At 40.4% G+C, this 24,044-nt stretch overlaps 1 protein-coding gene and 1 non-coding gene across 9 annotated transcripts in view; both read left to right on the top strand.

Moving 5' to 3' along the window:
- Positions 1 to 2,509: 2,509 nt before the first annotated feature.
- Positions 2,510 to 24,044, top strand: part of BRD7 (bromodomain containing 7) — a 55,315-nt gene continuing 33,780 nt past the window's right edge. For 3 of the 8 annotated variants that reach the window (XM_023209902.2, XM_023209903.2, XM_023209904.2), the window contains exons 1-5: positions 2,515 to 2,818; positions 3,236 to 3,444; positions 17,033 to 17,162; positions 17,481 to 17,538; positions 21,812 to 21,956. In XM_023209902.2, coding sequence (XP_023065670.1) covers positions 2,770 to 2,818; positions 3,236 to 3,444; positions 17,033 to 17,162; positions 17,481 to 17,538; positions 21,812 to 21,956 — 591 coding nt within the window. In that variant the 5' untranslated portion in view covers positions 2,515 to 2,769. Of the gene's footprint in view, positions 2,819 to 3,235; positions 3,445 to 17,032; positions 17,163 to 17,480; positions 17,539 to 21,811; positions 21,957 to 24,044 lie in introns of all 8 variants that reach the window. The other 5 variants (XM_023209898.2, XM_023209899.2, XM_023209900.2 and 2 more) reach the window with 5 other exon arrangements.
- Positions 19,677 to 19,780, top strand: LOC111541513. The gene has a single exon (XR_002731284.1). It is a non-coding gene; the product is annotated as a small nucleolar RNA U13 (small nucleolar RNA).

Genomic DNA, 24,044 nt, shown 5'->3' with positions numbered 1-24,044 from the left:
ATGTAACAAATTACCCCAACACTTAGTGACTTAAGCAAACATACATGTGTTAGCTCCCATTTTCTGTGTGGGGAGAAGTCTGGGCACAGCTTAACTGGGTCCTCTGCTTCTGGGTATCTCACAGGGCTGTGATCAGGATGTCAGCCAGGGCTGAGGTCTCATCTGAACGTTCCACTGAGGAAGGATCCACTTTGAAGCTCACACGGTTGCTGGCAGGATTCAATCCTTCAAGGCTTTTGGACTGACAGCCTCAGTTGTAGCCAGATGTCAACTGGGGGCCGATCTCAGCTCTTTGTCACATGGGCTTCTCCAGCATGGCAGCTTGCTTCATCAAAACATGCAAGCCAAGAAGGCAAGAGAGACAGTCGGCAAGCAAGACTGAAGTCTTACGTATCCTCATCACAGGAGTGACGTCCATCATCTTTGCCATGTTCAATTGCTCTGAAGCCAGTCTCCAGGCCATTCCACATTCACTGGGAGGACATGAATGGCAGCAGGCAGAAATCTCTGGGGGAGTCTGCCCGAACCAGGACCATACAGCTCAACTAGCATTTTCTGGTGCCTTCTATGTGCCTTCATGGTATTAATACTGGGAATTTAAAACTAGATGAGTTTGGGCTTCCACGTTCAGGAACTTTTTTCTGGAAGGTGTTTTCTGCTTCATGCTCTTATTCACTTTCCATTGCTGTGACCACTTTGTGACCTGTGTAAAATCACCCTTGAGAGGGAAGGGAAATTACTAACTCGATAGGATGGATGAGTTCACCAGACCTTTTTCCTCTGAGGGGCATTTGGACAGTAGTAGTCACTGTGCCAGATGCTGTAAGTACCAATGAGGTACCCAGGGTGATGAGGAGCAGACAGGTAAACCCACAGGTTGAGCCTGGAGCAAGGCAATGCCACAATAGAGGCTAGACCCACAGTGGGAGTTGACATAGTGGTTCTTCTTAAAGCAAAATAAGTTATAGACAATGGCTGAAAAGCTGAAACCAAGCTTTGCCCTATGCTTAGGGGGCCTTGCTGGCTTGATTTCAGAGCAGGAGAAGGTCTCTTCCCCAACACAACCCCTCTTTCTACAGCCCGATCTCTACCTCATGGACACCAGAGAGGCTTGTTGCAGGGAAATAATAGACATACACTTTTAGCTTTCATGAAAAAGCAACTCTCTTCATTAGAAGAATCTCATCTTCCCTGGCTAACCATAGAAGTCTGGCAGGGACTGCCAATCACAGACTCCACTTCTCTTGGCCAAGGGGGTTGGGAGGTAGATTTGGCATCTAGGCTAAATCAATCTCCCATCCCCTGTCCCATAAAACATGTGACACAAGCCAAGCCAATCAGAGTCCTTCCCTGGGACTGTTTTCCGGGTGAAACTGACAAGAAGAGATCTTTTTCCCAATTGGTCAGGACACTATAAACAAGAGGCCTCGGAAGCAGATGGTGGCCATGTTTCCAGCCACATAGGAAAGAAGGGGGAAGACGGAGACCGATTGTATACAGAGAGACAAGAGAGAGAAAGAGCTGGCATGCCAGTCAACAGCATTACATCCTTGGTTCCTGTCTTCCCTCTGGCAAGTTTTATTCTTGCCCTTCCTAGACATGTAAACCAATAAATCCCTTTTCATTTACTTGAAATAATTTAACTTGGTTTCTATCACTTGCCAATAATAGGGTCCTACAATATAAGCCTATAATTTCACCACTGAAGTTCAAGGTAAAGCTACAAATCTTCCTGGGAGAGGTGATTCATGGGTCCAAATTCTTCCTGAAGTATAAATGACTGATAACAGATCCTTTCGTAAGAGGAGACTATAATTATGAGCTTATCTGAAAACAGACAAAGCACCATACAGCTAGAAGTAAAGACAGTCGAGATATCTGGAAATCTTCACCTATCAGCACATAAGATTTTTTTTAAGACTAGAATCTTCAGTCACCAATGTGCTGAGTTTGCTGGTTCAGTCAATATTGTAAAAGGGAAGAAACAGAAGCCAGGGAACGTGGAAAGAAAGGAAGAGTGGGGGAAGGAGGAAGGGTAAAAAAAGAAAAGGCAAAAAATAGGGAAGGAGACGGGGAGAGGAGAAGGAAGGGAGACGCGGGAGGAAGAACAGAGAGAGGGAAGGCTTGAAGGGAGGCAGTAAGGAGGGAAGGAAGAAAGGAAGGAAGGAGGAAGGGAAGAAGGGAAAGAGAGAGAGGGAGGAGAAAGAAGGGAGGGAAGGGGAGAGGGAGGGAGAGACACACAGAGACAGAAACAAGACAGACAGATTGAGGGCAGGAGGAGGAAGGAAGAGACAAGATTCTGAGCGGTAGATCCCGCCCCGGCCCCGCCCCGGCCCCGCCCCGGCCCCGCCCCGGCCCCGCCCCGGCCCCGCCCCGGCCCCGCCCCGGCCCCGCCCCGGCCCCGCCCCGGCCCCGCCCCGGCCCCGCTCCCGGCCCCGACTCCGCCCCCGGCCCGCGAGCTGCAGCGCCACCTCCGGTCGCCAGGGGCCGCCACCCGCAGCCGCCGGCACCCTGCACGCGCGGCGGGCCCTCTTTCCCGCCTCTGCTCCGGCTGCTCGCCCCCCTGCCACCGCTCTCGGGCTCCGACCGGTCTCGCGCGCCGTCTTCTCGAGAGGGGCCTCGCGCCGCCCGGCGCGCGCCGCCCCCCTGCCTCGCGGCGCGGGGTCTCGCGGGCCCCGCTCCCGCCCTCCGCTCGCCTGGCCCGGACCGGAAGCGGCGCCGCACGGCCTGGGCCTGGCGCGGGGGGCGGGCACCGGGGCCCGGTCGGACATGGGCAAGAAGCACAAGAAGCACAAGTCGGAGAAACACCTCTACGAGGGTGAGGAGTGGGCCTGGGTGCGGGCGGTGGGCTCTCGGCCCCTCTGCCGCGCTTCCGCTCTTTCCCAGTGGCTTAGGGGCGGCCCGGGGCCCTTCCCTCCCACGGCAGGCCCAGGCCCGCGAAGGGGGCGCGTCCTGCCCGAGGCCGCGCTGCCCCCCGTGCGGCGGCGGCATTCGAACCCGGGTCCCCCGGTCCGGTGGGTCTCTGGTGGGGAGACGTGAGGCGGCTCGAGAGGCCTGGGAGCGTTCGGGGCGGTCGGCGCCGCACCCCCGGGCCGGGCTCTGTCATTCAACAGGTGCTTCGCGGGGCGCCCAAAGCCGCTTCGGCATTGCTGCGCCTTCGCGCTCTGCAGCCTTAGCACTCCCTGGAGAGCCCCGACTTTAATCGACGCGCTTTCCTTTCGTTTCTTTTTTCAAGAGTATGTGGAGAAGCCCTTGAAGCTAGTTCTCAAAGTAGGAGGGAACGAAGTCACCGAACTCTCCACGGGCAGTTCGGGGCACGACTCCAGCCTCTTCGAAGACAAAAACGATCATGACAAACACAAGGACAGAAAGCGGAAAAAGAGAAAGAAAGGAGAGAAGCAGGTTCCAGGGGAAGAAAAGGGGAGAAAACGGAGAAGAGTTAAGGTACAAGTGGTTGCATTGCTTTGGTTTTGCGGACGGCACCGCCTCCTCCAGCTGCCAACCTCACTTTATTTTCTTTGTATCTGGGTAAACTGAAACGCCTCTAAGATCTGGCTCATTTGAAGAGGAGCAGGACAGAATAGAGACATGAATCGTCTATGAGTTTCAGCAAATCGTTTTTGAATTATACTCTTAGGCAATTGTACTCGCACATCAGGTGAGGAAGCAGCTAAGCCCAAATTTTCAGGAGCTGCTTCAAAGAATGCTTTTTCCGTCTAGGCAGGGTAAAAAGTCATGCTTAAGAAAGCCCCAGTGTTCGAGGTTTGTCAAACATAGTCATTTCAGAAGTGAATGGGATTTACTGGGATTTAAATTTTGTTCTGAAATAAATATTATAATGCCAAATCTGTAATGAGCAACGTTAAATCTTTTAAAACAATGTTGTAGTCTATTGAGAAAATTTGGTCAGAGACCTGTAATCGAGATTGATATTCTTAACCATTTGCATTTAACAGAAAAGAATGAGTAGCTACCATCTTGGTTTGAAAGCTGGGCTGAATAATTAATGGCCTGGCGCAGCAGGCCATGCTTGTAATCCCAAACACTTTGGAATGCCGAGGTGGGAGGACTGCTTGAGGCTGAAAGTTCGAGAGCAGCCCGGGCAACATAGCAAGGCCCTGTCTCTACGAAATAAACTACAAAAATTTCTAGAGCCTGGTGGTGTGCACCTGTGTCCCAGCTATTCAGGAGGCTGAGGTGGGAGGATAGCTTGAGCCCAGGAGTTTAAGGTCACAGTGAGATATGATCACACCACTGCACTCCAGCCTGGGCAATAATACGAGACTCTGTCTCTAATAATAATAACATTGTTATTACTGTTATTAACTTTCCAAATTTAACCTGCCACTGAACGACTTAGTAAATCAATTATTGTGAAGGTAAATTTTCGTAGGTTAGTTATATAATTTTTCTTATGTTTGTAAATACAACAGGAGCTTTCTCTTCCATGTGATTGAACACATTGCTAAGTCACCAAGTCTTAGAGATCTTATTTGGGGATTTCTTAAGTCTATTCCTTCCCTTTTGTCCCAGTTTTTATTAACTTTGGCTAGGTAGGAGTAATGTTTTGTTTTCTTCCTTAAATTATAAAACCCATGTATGCATTTGATTTTTTAAAAGTAGTTCATGTGGTACAAAAGTACACAAAATGAAAAAAGTTTTCCTCACCGCAATCCTTCACATAGACTCCCTCTTCAGAGGTAACCAGTTGTTTTTTTTTTTTTGATTAATAGTAGTAAAGTAATGTGTGAAGATGGTTTTTAAAAGTCAAGACTACTACACAGCTTTTTGACACAAAGCAGGCTGCTGCTCCACTCTGGAGTTGTACTTCCTACGCTTTTTAGTATTTTTCCTTGCCTACTTATCTCCATTTCGAAATACAAGTTTATATTGCTATTTGCTGATGTAGCAGTTTATATCTTCTACTGACATCATGTTATGGAAGGTGAGAATTCAGTTTCCTTTGCTCAAGGTATAGGTGCATCACAATTATTGGTTAAATCAATATTAAACTGATTGTAGACAAGTACAGTATGCAAATACAAATCTGATCTTAACTAGTTAGATCATTGCTTTCTTTTGTTTGGTTATTGCTTAATAATTCTTCCCAAACTCTAAGATTTATGAAACTCATTTGAGTTCTTTTCTCTGGAGACATTTATCTTATAGCTCTCTGTCTCCTGGAGGCTGGATTAGTTACTGTCAAGGTCTCCTGGGACTCTCCTTCACCTGCTTCCTGGATCTCATGCCTTCCTCTTTCTTGATTCATTCTCTTGTTTTGGTGGACTCTTAACTCTAGGAACTTCCTAAGAAAGCATACACAGGGATAGATTTTATAAGTTCTAACATGTTTGAAAATCTGTATTCTACCCTCATACAGGTTGATGGTTTGACTTGTTTAGATTGAAAATTATTTTCTTTCAGACTTTTGAAGGCATTCATTACTTTTTTGTTTTCTGGCTCCCAAAATTGATGTTGAGAAGTCTGTTGCCATGACCAGTATTTGCTAACTTGAAATTTTTAGGATCTTCCCTCTTATCTTCAGTGTTCTGACATTTCGCAATTAATACTTGTGCCTTCAATTCAGAGCTGTTTGCTTGAAGTATTCCTGTGTTCATTTCTTTCCCTTCATTTTTTTCTTTTCTTGGTTTCTGGAACTCCTGCCCTTTAGATATTAGACTCCTGAACTGATCCTCTAATTTTCTTATGTTTTTCTCATATTTTTTCTGGGTGTGTGTGGGGCGGGGGAAGGTTCTTCCTTCAAGGAACATCCCTAAAATTTCTGACTTTTCTGAATTTATTTCAGATCTTATACCTTGAATTTCCAAGATTTTTTTCTTGTTCTCTAATTGTCGCTTTTGAATTAGCACCCTGTTCTTGATTTTAGATGCAGTATATTCTTTTCTTTCTCTGAGAATATTAATTGAAGTTTTTTCCTGTTTTTTCCTCCTAAGTTTTCTTTTGCTCCCTGCCCTGTCTCTCTCTCCCCCAAATTCTTCCATATATTGGTCTGTCTCTGTTTTCTGTTGAAAGCATCCTTTAGTTGTCTGTTGAGCTTTTGCAGTCTGTACAAAGCTGATTAAATGCTTTGTACCTAGACAGAGGTTGTCAGTTAATGGACTTTATTGTGGAGTGACTAACAGGGACTCGGTCATTTTGGTGAAGAATGCCCCAATGTCTGTACCTTACAGATGTTTTCTCTGGGATTTTAGTTTCTCCAGAGAAAAATCCTCACCTAGGAGATGGATTTTGCCAGTTTTATCCGTGTTTCTGGAGCCAACTATGGGATAGGAGCTGAAGGTCTTAGCACCCAGTTTTCTGAGTCTGGCATTTCTCCTCACTTTTGGCTCATCTGGAGATTTGGAGACTCTCAGGTTCCCTGTGTCTCCCAGTTCTGAGCTTTTCCAGGGTTCTGGGATTTGGGCTTTTTTCAAAGGTGTCCACCTCTCTGCATATGGGAGTATCTTGCTTTCTCTGTTCTGCAAATCATCCCATTTGCCTTCCGTCTCCCAAGTGTGTTGACATGGCTCATCCACCTTTGTCTCTTATGTGCCCTTTGTTCCGGCCATCGTCTTGTTTAACAAAAGTTGAGGTAACCACTTTGAACCACTCTGGTTTTTGTTCTGGCAGTTACCACCATAATCCCACAGATACGTTAATATTCTTCATTTCTTGTTTTATTCATTATCTTATTCTTTATATTGACTACATAATATTTAGTTACCTGGATATACCATACTTATGACTATTTTAAATCTCACATGTAGTGCTGCAGTGAGGCTCATTGTACACACACCTTTGTACACTCGTGTAAGAATATCTTCAGGATAGGTTCTTAGAGGTGCCCCCCGCCGCCCCGTGTTTCAGCCGCTCTATCCTTTGTTGACTGTGGCTCTAATGATCATCAGTCCCATTGTATTTTGATGTCATTGCAACCTAAAATGGGTTCATATCCACAGTCTCTTCTGGACACAACACCTCTCAGAGTAGGACAGGTAGGGGGATGGTTTCTATTTCATATTCAGGGGTAGAGACTTCAGATCATCTGGGATGTCACTGGTTCTGTAGGGACTGTTTGGGTCATTTTTTTTTTCCAGGCTAGACCAGGGAAGCAGGGAGAGATTCTTTTTGCTAGTGTTATGTAGGGAGGGAGACCTTAGAGATGCCTCTGTAAGCTCTGTTCTAAATGTCCAGGAAGTTGTAGGGACAGTAGTTGCTGTGATCTCTTCTTGGGAGAAAGAAAAGCTAGAGGATGATTGTGAGGGACTGGCGACTCTTCTCTCAGTTCCATGCAGCTGGATGGAGGACAAAGGATGTCGTCTTCCTTTCAAAACGTTCTTCTAAAAGGCATACATAACTTCTGCTTGTGTTTTACTAACCAGAACCTAATCACATAGTCACCTTAGCTGCTAGGGAGACTGGAAGATGTTGTCTTTTTTCTTTTTTTCTTTTTTGAGATAGGATCCTGCGCTGTTGCCCAGGGCAGAATGCAGTGGTGCAGTCATGGCTCCCTGCAGCTTCAAATTCCTGGACTTAAGTGAGCCTCTCACCTCAGCCTCCTGAGTAGCTGGGACTACAGGCGTGTATCACCACACCCAGCTAATTTTTTCAAAAACATTTTTTTGTGAAGATGGGGTCTTGCTGTGTTGTCCAGGCTGGTCCCAAACTCCTGTGGTCAGGTGATCCTTTCACCTCAGCCTCCCAAAAGTGCTAAGATTACAAGTGTGAGCTACCATGTCTGGCATTTTAGTTGTGGTGAGTGAATGGGGATATTGTACCTTGCTAAAAATTAGGAATCAGTTACTTAGGAAAATAAGATAAAGGGGGAAGTTCGCGCGCGCGCGCATACACACGCACAGAGCCTTATAATTTTTCAAAGGTGCCTTAGTTAACTGAATTTCTTGTTTTGAATAGGAAGGCCCCTAACTATATTAGTTTAAAATGCCCCAACAGGTAGGATCAGCAGTATTCCTCCCTGTACAGCAGTGGTATTTAATGCCAACCAGAGCATTAGGGGTACAGCGTGCTTTGATTTCCACCAGACACCACACCTATGAAAGTGATGAATTTTCTTATTCCTTAAATATTCTGATGCTGAGCAGTTGGCAAAGAATTTGCCTGCTGGCGTGACTCTTAAAACGTTAGTTTTCCTTTCTTAAATTTTCAGTCTTATATTTTCCCGTGTTATGTAAAAAATAAAATAATGGCTCATAAAAAATGCTCATGCCATCTGATCTAGTCATACATACACAAGACGATAGTTAAGTAAAACTAAGATGCAGTAGGTAAAATTCTGTGTAGCTGTTAACTTGATAAAATTATTTATAAAAATTACAGATGTGTTTCTAAAATTACATTAGAGGAAGTAAACATATACACACCCATTATGATTGTAACAAAAAAATTACACATACATTGTACAGATAACAACTGCTACTTATCAGGCATGTAGTACATGCTAGGTTCTGTGCTGAGCACTTTATGTACATCATCCTACTATACTCCCTACTGTAATCCTGTGAGACTGGTGTTATCTATTTTGTCGGATTGTGGTACAATATACATAGCATAAAATTTACCATTTTAATTAAGTGTGCAGTTTAGTGTTAAGTGTATATACATTTTTGTGCAACTGTTTTCCAGAACTTTTTCATACCCATTAACAACTCCCCATTTTCCTTTCTCCCTCTCCTCAGACCTTGGCGACCACCATTCCACTTTCTGTCTCTATGAGTTTGACTGCTCATATAAGTGGAATGATACAATATTTGTCTTTTTGTAGCTGGCCTGTATCATTTAGCACGATGTCCTCAAGGTTTATCTGTTGTAGCACGTGTTGGAATGTCCTTCCCTTCTAAGACTAAATGCTACTCCATTGTATGGATATGCCACATTTTATTTATTCATCAGTCAGTGAACATGTGGTTTGCTTCCACCTTTTGGCTGTTATGAATAATGCTGCTAGGAACATGAATTGTACAAAGTTCTCTTTAAGACCCCTACTTTCAGTTCTTTTGGATACACACCCACAAATAGAATTACTCGATCATATTATCTCCTCTTTTATAAATGAGAAAATTGAGGCTCATGGAGGTTAAGTAACTTTACCAAGGTCGCACAGTTAGTGCCAGAACAGTAACTCAAATTCTGCCCTTAAGAAGTCTTTAATCTAAAAGAGTTGTTAAAGTGGGCACCAACCTCTGCCCAGAGCACATGGGGAAATAAAGTCAGTGCCCTAACAGAGGCAGGGTTCTAGTTCTGCGGCTCCTGAGAGTACGTGGAGCTGGGGGAAATCACAGAAGACTTTGCTCAGGAAGCAGCATTTGAGTTGGGCTTTAGAAATCAAAATACAGTGATGTAACACTATATGTTCAGTTCACGTGGGGTCAACTCTATGCCCTGAGAGAAATGGCTCTTTTTATGGTAGTTCAGTAGAAGTATTCTAAGATTGTAAGTCATGAGTATTGTACTTTATGGACTACTTCAGGTATTTTCCAAGGTGATCTGACAACTCAGTTTTTATTTATGTGCTGACTTTAGATGACGATCCCTGAATAGAATGATAGGCCACTGGGTAGAGACATGGAGGTCAGGAAAACCACACACCAAACAGGATTATGGAACTGTTGTTAGAGGATTAGCTCGAAAATGGGCAAGAAGGAGATGTGTATAGGGGACATAAAGTAGATCTCTTTTTAAACACAGAATGCGTGGAGTGGGGTATAGGGTAAGATCTGAAAGGCAGCTGAGATGGCCGAGTAAGGAGTTTGAGTTTCAGTGTGTAGTCAGTCAAAAAATTTGAGTGGAAGAATGATAAAAGCTGAGACTTAGTAACATAAATCTGGTAACAGTATCTAACAAATATTGAATGGAGAGAGTAGAAACTGTAAAGAGACCAGCATAGAAAGCTTTTTATTGAAATAGCTCAGATGAGTGGTCTCAGTTCCGTTATTGAAACTCTCTTGCTGTTCTGAAGAACATAGTCCTAACCCAAATGATGTCTTAACAGCTTTGTAGGTCAACTTCAGGTTTAGTTGCTGAAAGAGGTTAGGCCAGTTACATTGCTTAGGGATGTTACCAGAATAAAATGAGAAAGATAGTAGTCATTAAGAAAATTTTTTTACTCAAAAGCATTAACACATATAGGATGTTATTATATATAAAGCTAAAATTAAGTAAAACTTTAATGGAAATTAAGTAAATTCCAATAAATACCTATTTTATTAAAGCACTATACCAAGTCCAACAGTGGAGGCAGACTCATAACTAACATTCGAGTGTTTAACGTCTGCCAGACACTATTCTGAATTCTTTGTGTGTATTTACTATTTTGATCCTTAGAAATAATTCTGTGACGTAGGTGCTGTTAGTATCTCGTATTGCTGATTTAACTGAGTCACAGAGTATGAGGTAGCTTTTAACTAGAGAGGAGCAGTGACTAATCATATTAAGCAAAATGAGAATTCTGGCAAAACACAGTTCATTGACTTGTGCCATCTGTCACACCTGGGATCTCCGGGCTGCTGTAGCTTATCTGACTTGGCAGAAAACTCTTCCCCTTTCTCAGCATTGGTTGGTCCATGTCTCTCTCCCTCCTGAGGTAGTTATCTCAACCCCAAAAGACCTCTCCAAGGAAGGAGGAACTCAGAAAAGGGGCCTTTGAGTAGCATTGCTCCTCTGATAGAAGGCTGTTTATCTGTTTCTTTATTCAACAAATATTTACCTGACACCTATTATCTGGCCAGATAGTACTAGGCTGCAGTGATTAAGATAGATAAATAAATAATATCCTATAGGAGCTCAAAGTTGGACTCAGAAATCAGACATAAAAGTGTAAATAAACCTCACAGCCTGGTAAATCCTAAGGGAGGTTTGACTAATGTGTTTCAGGAATCCAGGGAAAGGTATGCCTCATTCTGCCGTGGGCAGCCAGGGGAAAGCATCATAGAGGTAATGGCTAACCTGTGTAGCAAATGCTGTTTTTAGCCTAGGGCCAAAAATGATGTGCAGCTGCAAGGTAATGAAACCTTTTTCATTGGATTCTAAAATCAGCTGTTAAAAGAGACCTGTACATTGTTTTGCATATTGGAGCATCACTTGAATATATGCATGTGTATGTATCCTCCAAAAGTAACCAACCTGAAGGACAGTACTTATTCCTAAGGACTTCAGCTGTTAATTTGCATGCTTTTGTGTTCCTATTTCATGCTGTCTCCTATGATTAATTACTTCTGCAGATACTTAGCAAGTATTATGTGTTAGGCATTGCTAAGCTTGCAGGTATGGAGCTGAATAAGACAAGGACCCATGTCCAGAGGAAGCTCCAGTAGAACAGGCAGATGTCATTTGTTGAGTGAATAATGTGGTTTGGTGAGTGTTAAATCCTAATAATCTGAGCAAAGATTTGCTTTAAAAGCATTACTCACAGATTAATAACTTACCATCAAATTGTGGGCAAATTAGAATCTAGTCAGAAGTGAGTAAATGTGTTTGTAGTTATGGAAATAGCCCCTCTGCCTTTCTCCTGCCTCAAATCTTCATGCACACAAGATATTTCCTCTGCCTGGAAGCTGTTCCCACACACCCACCTCCACCCCCAACCTGGCTAGATTCTTTCTCCTTCAGATCTCAGCTCAGATATTACTTCCTCATGGAAACCTTCCCACACTTTTCCAGTCTAAATTATTTTCACCCAAAGGTTATTCTGTCCTTGAAATCTGTTTTGTTGTTGTTTTTAAGACTAGTCAAGTGAAGCAGTGGGAATGGGGAAGGAACAAAGAAATCTGTAGCTGGTTGTGATCAATTAGTTGTAAACATGTTTTTTTTTTTTTTTTTAAATGAGTTGTTTAATGCGCATCTCTGCTGTTATAAACATGTTTATTTTTTTAAATGAGTTATTTAATGAACATCTCTGCTGTTCCATTCTGAGCTCTGTAAGAGTAGGGTTGTATGTATTTTCTTTTTCACTATATAGCCACACGGTAAAGCCTCATTTATTGAATGAATGTCCATCATGTGCTAAGTAATATGCTAAAACTTCACATAAACTTTAATCCTTAAAATAGTCCTATGAGGTATGTATTGTTTTGTCTATTTTAAAGATTAGAAAATTAGACTCCAAAAAATTACATAGTTTATCCATGATGCCATAGCTAATTGCATAGTTTATCCATGATATCATAGCTTTGCCACCTACTAGTGACGAGGCCAGAATTTAAACCCACTTTATAAACTAACTGTAAACTCTTCTTCCTTAACTACCTGAAGTTAAATGGCACTAATATTTTTGCTTAGTTTTCTCTGTGTAATTAACAGAATTTACTTTTAACCAGAACTATGTTAACTTATGGTTTTACATAACTGTATTCCTTTAATAAGTGACATTCACAACAGGATTCTACAACATACTCTGAATTATGAAGAAGAAAATGCGAAGGTTGGAATCAGAATTTTAGGTGGAGAGAGACCTGTAGAGATCAAAGCCTTGTGTTGTACAGATGGGAAACTGAGTCTAAAACAGTGGGGTACCTTGTTAAAAGTCATATGCTGGTGAACTAGAAGCTAGATCTCCAGATTCTCAGTCTGGAAGTAGTATGCTACAGTATCTCTATTCAGTTTAGGGTAGTTTCCAAGCGTATGTTTTTATATTCTTTTTTCTTTTGGACTCCCTAGCCCCAAAGACTTCTTACTTTACTGAATAATAAAGTAGTTGCTTTATATAAAGGATAACTAGGTAAAGATACTAGTCGGGGTAGTTCAGAAACATTATACCCTCCGTTGGTACTTTTTCCACTTGGCTAGTTCATAATTGACCATCTCTTTAACTCTGTAAGATAAATAATCACAGTTAAATCTCCATCTTGTGTATGATAAAGAGGTCTGATGAGAGTAAATGAATTGCCTAAGGTCACAGTGGTTTTTTACTTTATTATTTTAGTTCTTTTTTTTTTTTTTTTTTTTTGAGACAAAGTCTGGCCCTGTTGTCCAGGCAGTGGTGCAATCTCGACTTACTGCAACCTCCACCTCCTGGGGCTCAAGCCATCCTCCCATCTCAACCTCCCAAGTAGCTGGGACTACAGGTGCACAGTTTTGTATCTTTTGTAGAGATGGGGTTTTGCTTTGTTGCCTAGGCTGGCCTCAAACTCCTGAGCTCAAGTGATCCACCCGCCTCGGCCTCCCAGAGTTCTAGGATGACGGGTGAGCCACCACATGCAGCCAAGAGAGTGTTTTAAGGATGAAGCTGGACTCCTAGAGCATAGGTTAGCAAGCTGGCCAACAGTTTTAGTAAATAAATTTTTATTGAAACACAACCAAATTAATTCATTTACATATTATCTGTGGTGGTTTTCATGCTACAACATACTGTAATACAAAAGCAGAGTTTAGTAGTTGTGACAGACCTTATGGGCCACAAAGCCTAAATATTTACAGTTTGGCCATTTTTGGTTTTTGTTTTGTTTTGTTTTTGAGACAGAGTCTTGTTCTGTTGCCCAGGCTGGAGTGCAGTGGTGCGTTCTTGGCTCACTGCAACCTCCACCTTGTGGGTTCAAGTGATTCTCCTGCCTCAGCCTCCCAAGTAGCTGGGATTACAGGCATGCACCACCACCCACAGCTGATTTTTGTATTTTTAGTAGAGATAGAATTTCTCCATGTTGGCCAGTCTGGTCTTAAACTCCTGGCCTCAAGTGGTACACCTGCCTCAGCCTCCCAAAGCGCTGGGATTACAGGCATGAGCCACTGCACTTGGCCCAGTTTGGTCGTTTACCAAAAAGTGTGCTGGCCCCAGTTCTAGACTCTTGGCAGTGACACTGTACGAGTTTTTTCTACCTGGGAGAATGCATACTGCCTCTCAAGCTGTCCTTTCTTCACAGGTCATATTTAATAGGAAGGAATCTGTGTCTCTGTGGCTGTTATTCTGTAGAACGGATGTTCTAAACTTGCCAGTCTACCAAAGATCCATACCAGTGTCTCTGGACGAAGGATTTAAAATTTTCAAAATTAAGAATTACTGCAACAGAATATGTTGTGAGGTGGTGAAAATACATTAATCAACTAACAGTGGTAACTAGGATCAAGCATGAGTTCATTTTATAACACTGCTCTCTGGAGCTTTTAAAACAACCATATATTCTGTATTAGGTGCTTTGGATTCTGAAAATAGAGTGCAAAGCTCTAGATCAGTGATTCTCGAAGTGTGGTCCCAATACCAGCAACACCCACATGGCCTGGAAACTTTTTAGAAAGTACAAATTCTCAGTCTCTGCCCCATACCTGCAGATCAGTAATTCTAGGGACAAGGCCCAGCCATCTGTGTTTTTAATGAGACCTTCAGGTGATTCTAATGCACACTAAAGCTTGTGAACCACAAGGGGACCTCAGAATTTTTGTTTCTTGCAAAATCTTAAATAATCCTGATGCTGCCAGTTTGGGGACCTTGCTTTGAGAACCGCTACTCTAGATACTAGAAATAAAAAATAGGGTATAGGCCAAGAAAATAGCTTTTTGAGTCCATAAGATCCTGTTGAGAATCTTGATTTTGATGAGCATAAAATGGGCATTGTTGGACAATTTTACTTCAAAATTTAAATTTTAAAAATGCACACATGTATGTATATATATGTATTTTTTTCCTCTAAGGAAAGAAGAGGGCAGACAGAGATGAAGCATCCTTTATACCCTTTCAGAGTCCCATTTCTCTCTTTCCTTCTAATAGAGAGAACCACTCTACTGAATTTGGTGTATATCACATGCATGTTTTTATAATTACAAGTTCTGTATAAATCTGTAAACAGTGTATGCTTATACATTTTCATACTTACCTCGTAACAGATCATTGTTCTGCAACTTTTTCTCCAGACATTGTTTCTTTTTTTTTTTTTTGAGACGGAGTCTCGCTCTGTCACCCGGGCTGGAGTGCTGTGGCCGGATCTCAGCTCACTGCAAGCTCCGCCTCCCGGGTTCATGCCATTCTCCTGCCACAGCCTCCCGGGTAGCTGGGACTACAGGCGCCTGCCACCTCGCCCGGCTAGTTTTTTGTATTTTTTAGTAGAGACGGGGTTTCACCGTGTTAGCCAGGATGGTCTCAATCTCCTGACCTCGTGATCCACCCGTCTCGGCCTCCCAAAGTGCTGGGATTACAGGCTTGAGCCACCGCGCCCGGCCCAGACATTGTTTCTTAACGTTATCCATGTTGATACAGTACCACTTCAGCTCATTTATTTTACCCGTTATGTAAATACAACATAATTTATTAATCCATTTTCCTTTTATTAGGCATTGGATTATTCCTATTTTTTACTATTTTAAACAGTGCTGCAGTAATCTTGTACCAAGTCTCCATGTAGACCATACGACAGGAAATTTCTCTGGTATATGCACAGACAGTAGCAGTTGAGAAGTAGGATAAAGGCTTTGCTAGCTTTGATAGATATTACTAATTGCTCTGCTAAGGATTGTTCCTATTCACCCAATTGCAAGGTATGAAAATCCCATTTATCTACATTTTTATCAAAACTTGACATTTCAGACATTTTAAATGTTGCCAAAGAGAGGAGAAATAACTTCTAGTTTTTAAATCTATAATTACCCAAGTTCCAGGGAGCTTGAGCTAGTTCTCATGTTCTCAGGGTTTCACATTTCTTATTCTGTGAGTTACCTGTAATATCGCTTATCTGTTTCCTTTTTGGATTTTTTGCCTTTTTGCATAGATTTATAGATGCTCTTTATGGAATCTTAATGTATTATAAGTTGTGTTTCAAGTACTTTATCTCAGTCTATCGTTAGATTTTTAACTTGGTTCATGGATTTTGTTGAGGCACCGAAATTTGTCAACTTAATATCAAATATATCAAGTTTTTCCTTAAAAATTTATTCTTTTTTTTTGAGACGGAGTCTCGCACTCTCGCCCAGGCTGGAGTGCTCCGCCCCCCGGGTTCACGCCATTCTCCTGCCTCAACCTCCCGAGTAGCTGGGACTACAGGCGCCCGCCACCACACCCGACTAATTTTTTTTTTTTTTTTGTATTTTTAGTAGAGACGGGATTTCACCATGTTAGCTAGGATGGTCTCGATCTCCTGACCTCGTGATCCGCCCGCCTCAGCCTCCGAAAGTGCTGGGATTACAGGCTTGAGCCACCATGCCCGGCCAAAAATTTATTATTTTTATATCTTATTTAAGAAAGTCTTTTTCTACTCTTGAGCCTTAAAGATGCCTTACTTTCATCTGAAGTTCTGAAGCTTTGCTTTGTATGTTTAAGTCTTTATCTGGAATTCACTTTTATGTATGGCATGAAGTAGAACTCAAATTCTATTTTCTCTTTTCAGGTAATAAGTTGTCTCAGTACCACCCTTTTGTCATTGACAAATAATGTCACCTATGTGATATACTAAGATTATTCTATGTACATGGGTCTGTTTCTGGACTCTGATCTCTTCTGTTGGTTTATTTGTCTGTCAGACCCACATTGTCTTATTATCACGTTACACAAATAATATCTGGTAAGACATATCATCTTATTCTGACCTTTTTCAAAACTCTTGTGTTCTTAATCGTTCATTCTTCAAGGTAAATTAATGTAATTGGCTTGTCGAATTCCGTGAAAATTTTTGTTTTTAAATTTCAATTGGCATTACATCGAATGTATTGATAACTTGAGAGAGGATTGACTGTTTCAATTCATGAACATAGTATATCTCCTTTATTCAGGCCTTCTACTGTGACCTTCAATAATGTTTCAGTTTTTCCCAAAAGGTTTTGGGTATCTTTTGTTAGATTTGTTTCTATACACACTATGTTGCTTTTTTGGATAGTATTGTTTTTCTAACTGGTTATTTCTGGCATAGAGACGCCCTTTTTTTTTCCTTTGTGAACATATTATTCTCTCCTTTTCCAGTAGATGGCAGTAAAATACATTGAGCTCATTATTAAGAATATTTTCTTTGCAATGATGTCTTTTTACCCCTTAAAATGATTTGTGTATTTAAAGATATTGGTTCTGAAATATTTCTAAATTATCTCCCTTTGTTCTATTTAGGAGGATAAAAAGAAGCGAGATCGAGACCGGGTGGAGAATGAGGCAGAAAAAGACCTCCAGTGTCACGCCCCTGTGAGATTAGACTTGCCCCCTGAGAAGCCTCTCACAAGCTCTTTAGCCAAACAAGAAGGTTGGAATAACTCTGAATTAACTATCCTGAATGAGGATGCTGCAATTATTATAGCTCAGGAAAATAGTGGGGTTTTAGCTCCTAAGTTGGAGCTTTGTAATTGAATTTTTAAGTTTTTTCTCTCAAACTGCATAAGAGCTTTAAATTAGCTTCAATTTTGGATTGATACTCTCAAAACTTCAATATATTTTTAAGATAAATGGAATTTCTGTATGAGTTATTTAATAATGGTTATTATTAAATAGAAAAGATCTAGTAAATAATACTCTCTAGAATACTCCTTTTTAAAACACCCTTTTCCCTTCTTCTTTACTTTAGAAGTAGAACAGACACCCCTTCAAGAAGCTTTGAATCAACTGATGAGACAATTGCAGAGGTAAATGTTTTTCCAATATTTTTATAACATAGAAGTTAAAATGGTAAATGTGTAACATCCAAACCACATTTGTGCCTAACTCCAAATGTACTTGATTTTAGTGAATGATAAATATTTTGCCTGGCAGCAGAAGTACTCCAAGAGGCTAACTTTTAGATATTCTTTATTTGGTTTGTTTCCCTGGCAACTTGAAGGGTGTTACATAATACTTTTAATGACAAATTTCTGTCTCTAAAGTAATTTCTGATGTTAAAACTTTAAGCCAGGAATAAACAATACAGCTATTTCCACTTTGGTAATAGATGGAAATACCTTCTGTGTATTTGTACAATGCTTATCATGCCATGAATGTTTAACAGTTATTAAGTATGGGAGAAAAAATAAAACACCATGAATAGGAATTATGGCCTTTTTTTAAAAGCAGAAATTTGTTTTTAAAATTTCAGTGCCTAGATTAAGCCAATGTTGAGTTCTTAAAAGGGAAAAGAATAACTTAGTCTTTATAAAATATTTATTTTGGGACGGGTGCTGTGGCTCACGCCTGTAATCCCAGCACTTTGGGAGGCCGAGGTGGGCGGATCACGAGGTCAGGAGATCGAGACCATCCTGGCTAACATGGTGAAACCCCATCTCTACTCAAAAATACAAAAAAATTTGCCGAGCGTGGTGGCGGGCGCCTGTAGTCCCAGCTATTCGGGAGACTGAGGCAGGAGAATGGTGTGAACCTGGGAGGTGGAGCTTGCAGTGAGCTGAGATCGCGCCACTGCACTTCAGCCTGAGCGACAGAGCAAGACTCCATCTCAAAAAAGTAATATAATAAAATAAATAAATAAATAAAAATAAATATTTATTTTGATACCTCTCTTTACTCAAAGATATTTACATTATTTGCAAAGGGTTTATAGTTGTAGAGCATACATTTTTACAGTGGACTTTCTTTCATTGTATTGAACTTAAGTCAACCCAGAACACATTGTAAATAATTTTTCTCCAATGTAATCGGTATTCAATGCCTGTTTAGGTTTACAGTTAAGATCAGAAGTTAGCCAAGTATAGTAGCTCACACCTGTAATCCCAGCACTTTTTGGGAGGCTGAGGTGGGAGGATCACTTGAGGCCAAGAGTTTAAGACCAGCCTGGACAACATAGTGAGACCCCATCTCTACAAAAAAATAAAAATCCTAGTGTGGTTGCACACACCTGTAGTCCCAGCTGCTCCAGAGACTGAGGTGGAAGGATCACTTGAGCCCAAGAGGTTGAGGCTGCAGTGAGCTGTGATAGCACCATTGCACTCCAGCCTGGGCAGCAGAATGAGATCTTTTCTTAAAAAAAAAAAAAAAAGAACTTACTGGTCTCTCTTCTTTTTTGGTGTTTGAGAAAAATTACATCTCTAGTCTTTATATTTAAATAACTCATTCATTACTTCACTACTTGTCCAAAGGGAGTGAATAGGTATTGGGTATTCCATTGCAGTTTACAAGGTGTGACTGTCAAGTGTCATGACTGCCTTATAGTTCTTCTTGCAACATAAGACCAGAATGTAGGTTAATGATGTCACCTTAAAAGAAATGACTTAATTAAAAGAAGATATTCAAATGGCCAATAGGTATATGAAAAAATGCTCACCATCACTAATAATCAGAGAAATGCAAGTCAAAATCACTGTGAGATACCACCTCACCCCAATTAGAATGCCTGTTATCAAAAGACAAAAAAAAAAAAAAAAGCTGGCAAGAATGTGGTAGAGAAAGGGAAATTGTATATATTGTTGGTGGGAATGTAAATTAGTATCGCTATTATGGACAACAGTATGGAGGTTCCTCAAAAAATTAAAAATAGAACTACCGTATGATCCAGCAATTCATCTACTGGGTATATATCCAAAGGAAATGAAATCAGTATGTCCACGAGATACCTGTACTCTCATGTTAATTGCAGTGCCATTCATCATAGCCAAGATGGAATCAGTCTAAGTGCCCATCAATGGATGAATGCATTTTTTAAAATATGGTATGTATGCACAATGGAATATTAATTCCACCATTAAAAAGAATGAAATACTATCATTTATAACAACATGAATGAACCTAGAGGACATCATGTTAAATAAGCCAAACACAGAAGAACAAATATTGTGCAATCCTTTTGTAGTTCATAAGTGAAATGATTGGGTTTTCGTGTTCCTTTGTGAGATATACCGCCCTCAAACTTTGTTACAGCATCAGCACATTACCCATCTGATGGGAAGACAGAAAATATAGTGAGGGCACAAATATGACATCATCTCATTCGTGTGGGATCTTAAAAAGTTGATTTCATAGAAGTAGAGAGTAGAACAGTGTTTACCAGAGGCAAGGGAAAGGTAGAGGTTGATCAGCAGGTACAGAATTACAGTTAGATAGGAGGAATAAACTCTGGTGTTCTGTTGCACAGTAAGGTGACAGCAGTCCACAACCATTTATTATATACATCAGAATAGCTAAAAGAAAGGATTTTGAATGTTCTTAACCCAAAGAAATAACAAGTGTTTAGGGTGATAAATATGCTAATTACCCTGATTTGATCATTACACAGTGATACTGAAGTATCCTTGTATATATGTATGTCAGTATATATGTGTCAAAACGTCATACTGTACCCTCTAAATATGTGCAATTATTATATGTCAATTAGAAACAAAATCTTAATGAAAAGAAAACACTTCAGAAAGTATTTCTTAGTCTAAAGACATTAGCATTGTTAAAAACATTTTGGGAATTAGAACCCAGAGCCACACTCTTTTTGATTAGTTTTAGTGATTGGATGATTCCTCATCCTTACCAGGAGCTAAGCCTGGTTTTAAAAAAAAAAAACAAAATCTAGTTGATCAAGTTTGATATTAGCATTTTTGGTCAAAACTAGATGGGGCTCTGTGTTAAAATGATTGACCTAGGAGTTAGATAATTTCCTCCAAAGGGTAGCTACAGGAGGCCACCCAGAGATGAATGCTGCCATTACGGTAACTCCTGTGGACGGTGTACATTTTGATGTGTAGGTCCTGACTGGGTGTTTTTGCTTGTTGTCATTTTTCAGTCTCACTGCTTAGGCATCCTGCTCTGAAAAACAAAGGCATATTCACATAGACCTGAATCAGATTTCAACTCTCTTATTTAATGCATGGCTTAGGATAAATAATTTCAACCTCACTGAACCTCAGTATCCTCCAGTGGTGGAGGATACCACCACTTTGATGGCTTTTGTGAGGGTTAGATATAAAATATGTCAAGTGCCTGCCACTGGGACTAGCAACATGGTAAATATGTTTTTAAAGTTGTTGTTATTTTTTAAACCATATTTTTACTGTTATTCTGTGGAGGAAGAAAACTCTTGGTATGCCAGATTTCCAGAAGGAAAAAAACAAAATCAGCCTAATGATTTAATCATATAAAGCACTCGTTCTCAACCTGACAGTACTGGAAATACAAATGCCAAATACTCAAATCCCAATGCCAGTACTCACCCGTGGAAATATCACTGCCTGGACCCTACCGTTTTTCCCCAAGAGCTTCTGATACAGTGGGTCTAAGCTGAGTCTTCCTCCCACTTCTTCCCTGCATTGGAATTTTTTTAAAGCTCCTGTGTGATTCTAATGTACAGCCAGTGTTGAGAATCTGTGATGAAGAGCACTAGTTTTCAAACTTGGGTTTCTGATTTTGGGGTTTTTTTGGTCTAGTCCTGTTTTGGCATACATATGGAGGTATAAATAAAGAGGAGCTTTTTAATGTCAGTTTTTTTTAGCATCCCCCACATGTGCATGATAGAAGTTATATCCATTGATGGAGAAAATAGACATACATGGACCAGAAATGCAAGCCTATTAGAAGTTAATATGGAGGATTGTAGATGTATGTTAATAGTTACTATTTCAGCCTTTTCCCCTTTGGTTAATTAAAAATATACAGTGCTAATCTCCCAAAGGTTAAAACATTGGTCAGTTAGTTGAGATTTATTTTGCTTCATTTTTTCCTATATAGGTGGAGCTGTTAATTAATGAGGCTTTGTATTTTATAAGAAAGAAATCTCCATCCTGAGGGTACAGCTAGTATGTAAAACTTACTTGTTATTAAATAGTTAATAGACTTTAAAATCATTTCTTCAGTTTTCAGTTAAAAATATGTTAACATATTACAAATTCTTTCTGCATCTGAAGGGTTTCCTCTGACTTATGCTCCTAGACTGTTAGATTTGTTTGTAATAGAATAAAATATAACATTGTCTTTTGCATATCTTCACAGAAAAGATCCAAGTGCTTTCTTTTCATTTCCCGTAACTGATTTTATTGCTCCTGGCTACTCCATGATCATTAAACACCCAATGGATTTTAGTACCATGAAAGAAAAGATCAAGAACAATGACTATCAGTCCATAGAAGAACTAAAGGTAACTCTTCAGTCCTATATACACAAAATCTTGGTAGAAATCTGCATATCTGATATTCAGAATATTTCTCATTGACCTTTTATTTTGCAAAGAATTGAGTTTATTTTAAGATCCAATATCTTTGTGTTTTTTTTGCTTCAGAAAACTTTTTATGAGCTTGGTGATAGAAAACCAGATGAAATAGGTCATCTGATATCTTTCATTCATAATTATTTTTGTCTTTAGTGAAATTTTGAGTTTGATATGTGTTCCACAGTATATTTTTTCCAACCTTAGAGTGAAATTTTTAGCTTTAGGTCAATACAAGTAAAATTAATATTTTAATGAAAGTTGAGGGTATTTTCTATTTCTAGACATATAAGGTATGCATATTGTATTAGTCCATTATTACACTGCTATAAAGAACTGCCTGAGAGTGGGTAATTTATGAAGAAAAGAGCTTTAATTGACTCTCAGTTCCACAGGCTGTACAGGAGACATGGCTGGAGAGGTCCATGGAAACTTACAGTTGTAGTGGAACATGAAGGGGAAGCAAGCACATCTTCACATGGCAGCGGGAGAGAGTGAAGGGGGAAGTGCTACAAACTTTCTTTTTTTTTTTTTTAAGATGGTTTACATTTTTTTAATTAAGTTCTTTGTTTTTTTGTTTTTTTTTTTAATTTAAGTTATAGGGTACATGTGCACAACATGCAGGTTTGTTACATATATATACGTGTGCCATGTTGGTGTGCTGCACCCATTAACTCGTCATTTACATTAGGTATATCTCCTAATGCCATCCTTCCCCCCTCCTCCCACCCCACAACAAGCCCCAGTGTGTGATGTTCCCCACCCTGTGTCCAGGTGTTTTCATTGTTCACTTCCCACCTCTGAGGGAGAACATGCGGTGTTTGGTTTTCTGTTCCTGTGTTAGTTTACTAAGAATGATGGTTTCCAGCTTCATCAGTGTCCCTACAAAGGACGTGAACCCATCCTTTTTTATGGCTGCGTAGTATTCCATGGTGTGTATGTGCCACATTTTCTTAATCCAGTCTGTCATTGATGGACATTTGGGTTGGTTCCAAGTCTTTGCTATTGTGAATAGTGCCGCAACAAACATACGTGTGCATGTGTCTTTATAGCAGCATGATTTATAATCCTTGGGGTACATACCCAGTAATGGGATGGCTGTATCAAATAGTATTTCTGGTTCTAGATCCTTAAGGAATCACCACACTGTCTTCCACAACGGTTGAACTAGTTTACAGTCCCACTAACAGTATAAAAGTGTTCCTATTTCTCCACATCCTCTCCAGCACCTGTTGTTTCCTGACTTTTTAATGATCGCCATTCTAACTGGTGTAAGATGGTATCTCATTGTAGTTTTGATTTGCATTTCTCTGATGGCCAGTGATAATGAGCATTTTTTCATGTGTCTGTTGGCTGCATAAATGTCTTCTTTTGAGAAGTATCTGTTCATATCCTTTACTCATTTTTTAATGGGGTTGTTTGATTTTTTCTTAAAAGTTTGTTTGAGTTCTTTGTAGATTCTGGATATTAGCCCTTTGTCAGATGAGTGGATTTTCCCCCATTCTGTAGGTTGCCTGTTCACTGTGATGGTAATTTCTTTTGCTGTGCAGAAGCTCTTTAGTTTCATTGATCCCATTTGTCAATTTTGGCTTTTGTTGCCATTGCTTTTGTTGTTTTAGTCATGAAGTCCTTGCCCATGCCTGTGTCCTGAATGGTATTGCCTAGGTTTTCTTCTAGGGTTTTTATGGTTTTAGGTCTCACATTTAAGTCTTTAATCCATCTTGAATTAATTTTTGTATGAGGTGTAAGGAAGGAATCCAGTTTCAGCTTTCTACATATGGCTAGCCAGTTTTCCCAGCACCATTTATTAAATAAGGAATCCTTTCCCCATTTCTTGTTTTTGTCAGGTTTGTCAAAGATCAGATGGTTGTAGATGTGTGGTATTATTTCTGAGGGCTCTGTTGGGTTCCATTGGTCTATATCTCATGTTTTGGTACCAGTACCATGGTGTTTTGGTTACTGTAGCCTTGTAGTGTAGTTTGAAGTCAGGTAGCGTGATGCCTCCAGCTTTGTTCTTTT

This window comes from Piliocolobus tephrosceles, chromosome 17 (assembly GCF_002776525.5).
Source record: "Piliocolobus tephrosceles isolate RC106 chromosome 17, ASM277652v3, whole genome shotgun sequence".
Classification (NCBI taxonomy): Eukaryota; Metazoa; Chordata; class Mammalia; order Primates; family Cercopithecidae; genus Piliocolobus; species Piliocolobus tephrosceles.
Note: the sequence above shows the minus strand (reverse complement) of the source record. Positions and strands in the feature narration are given on the sequence as shown.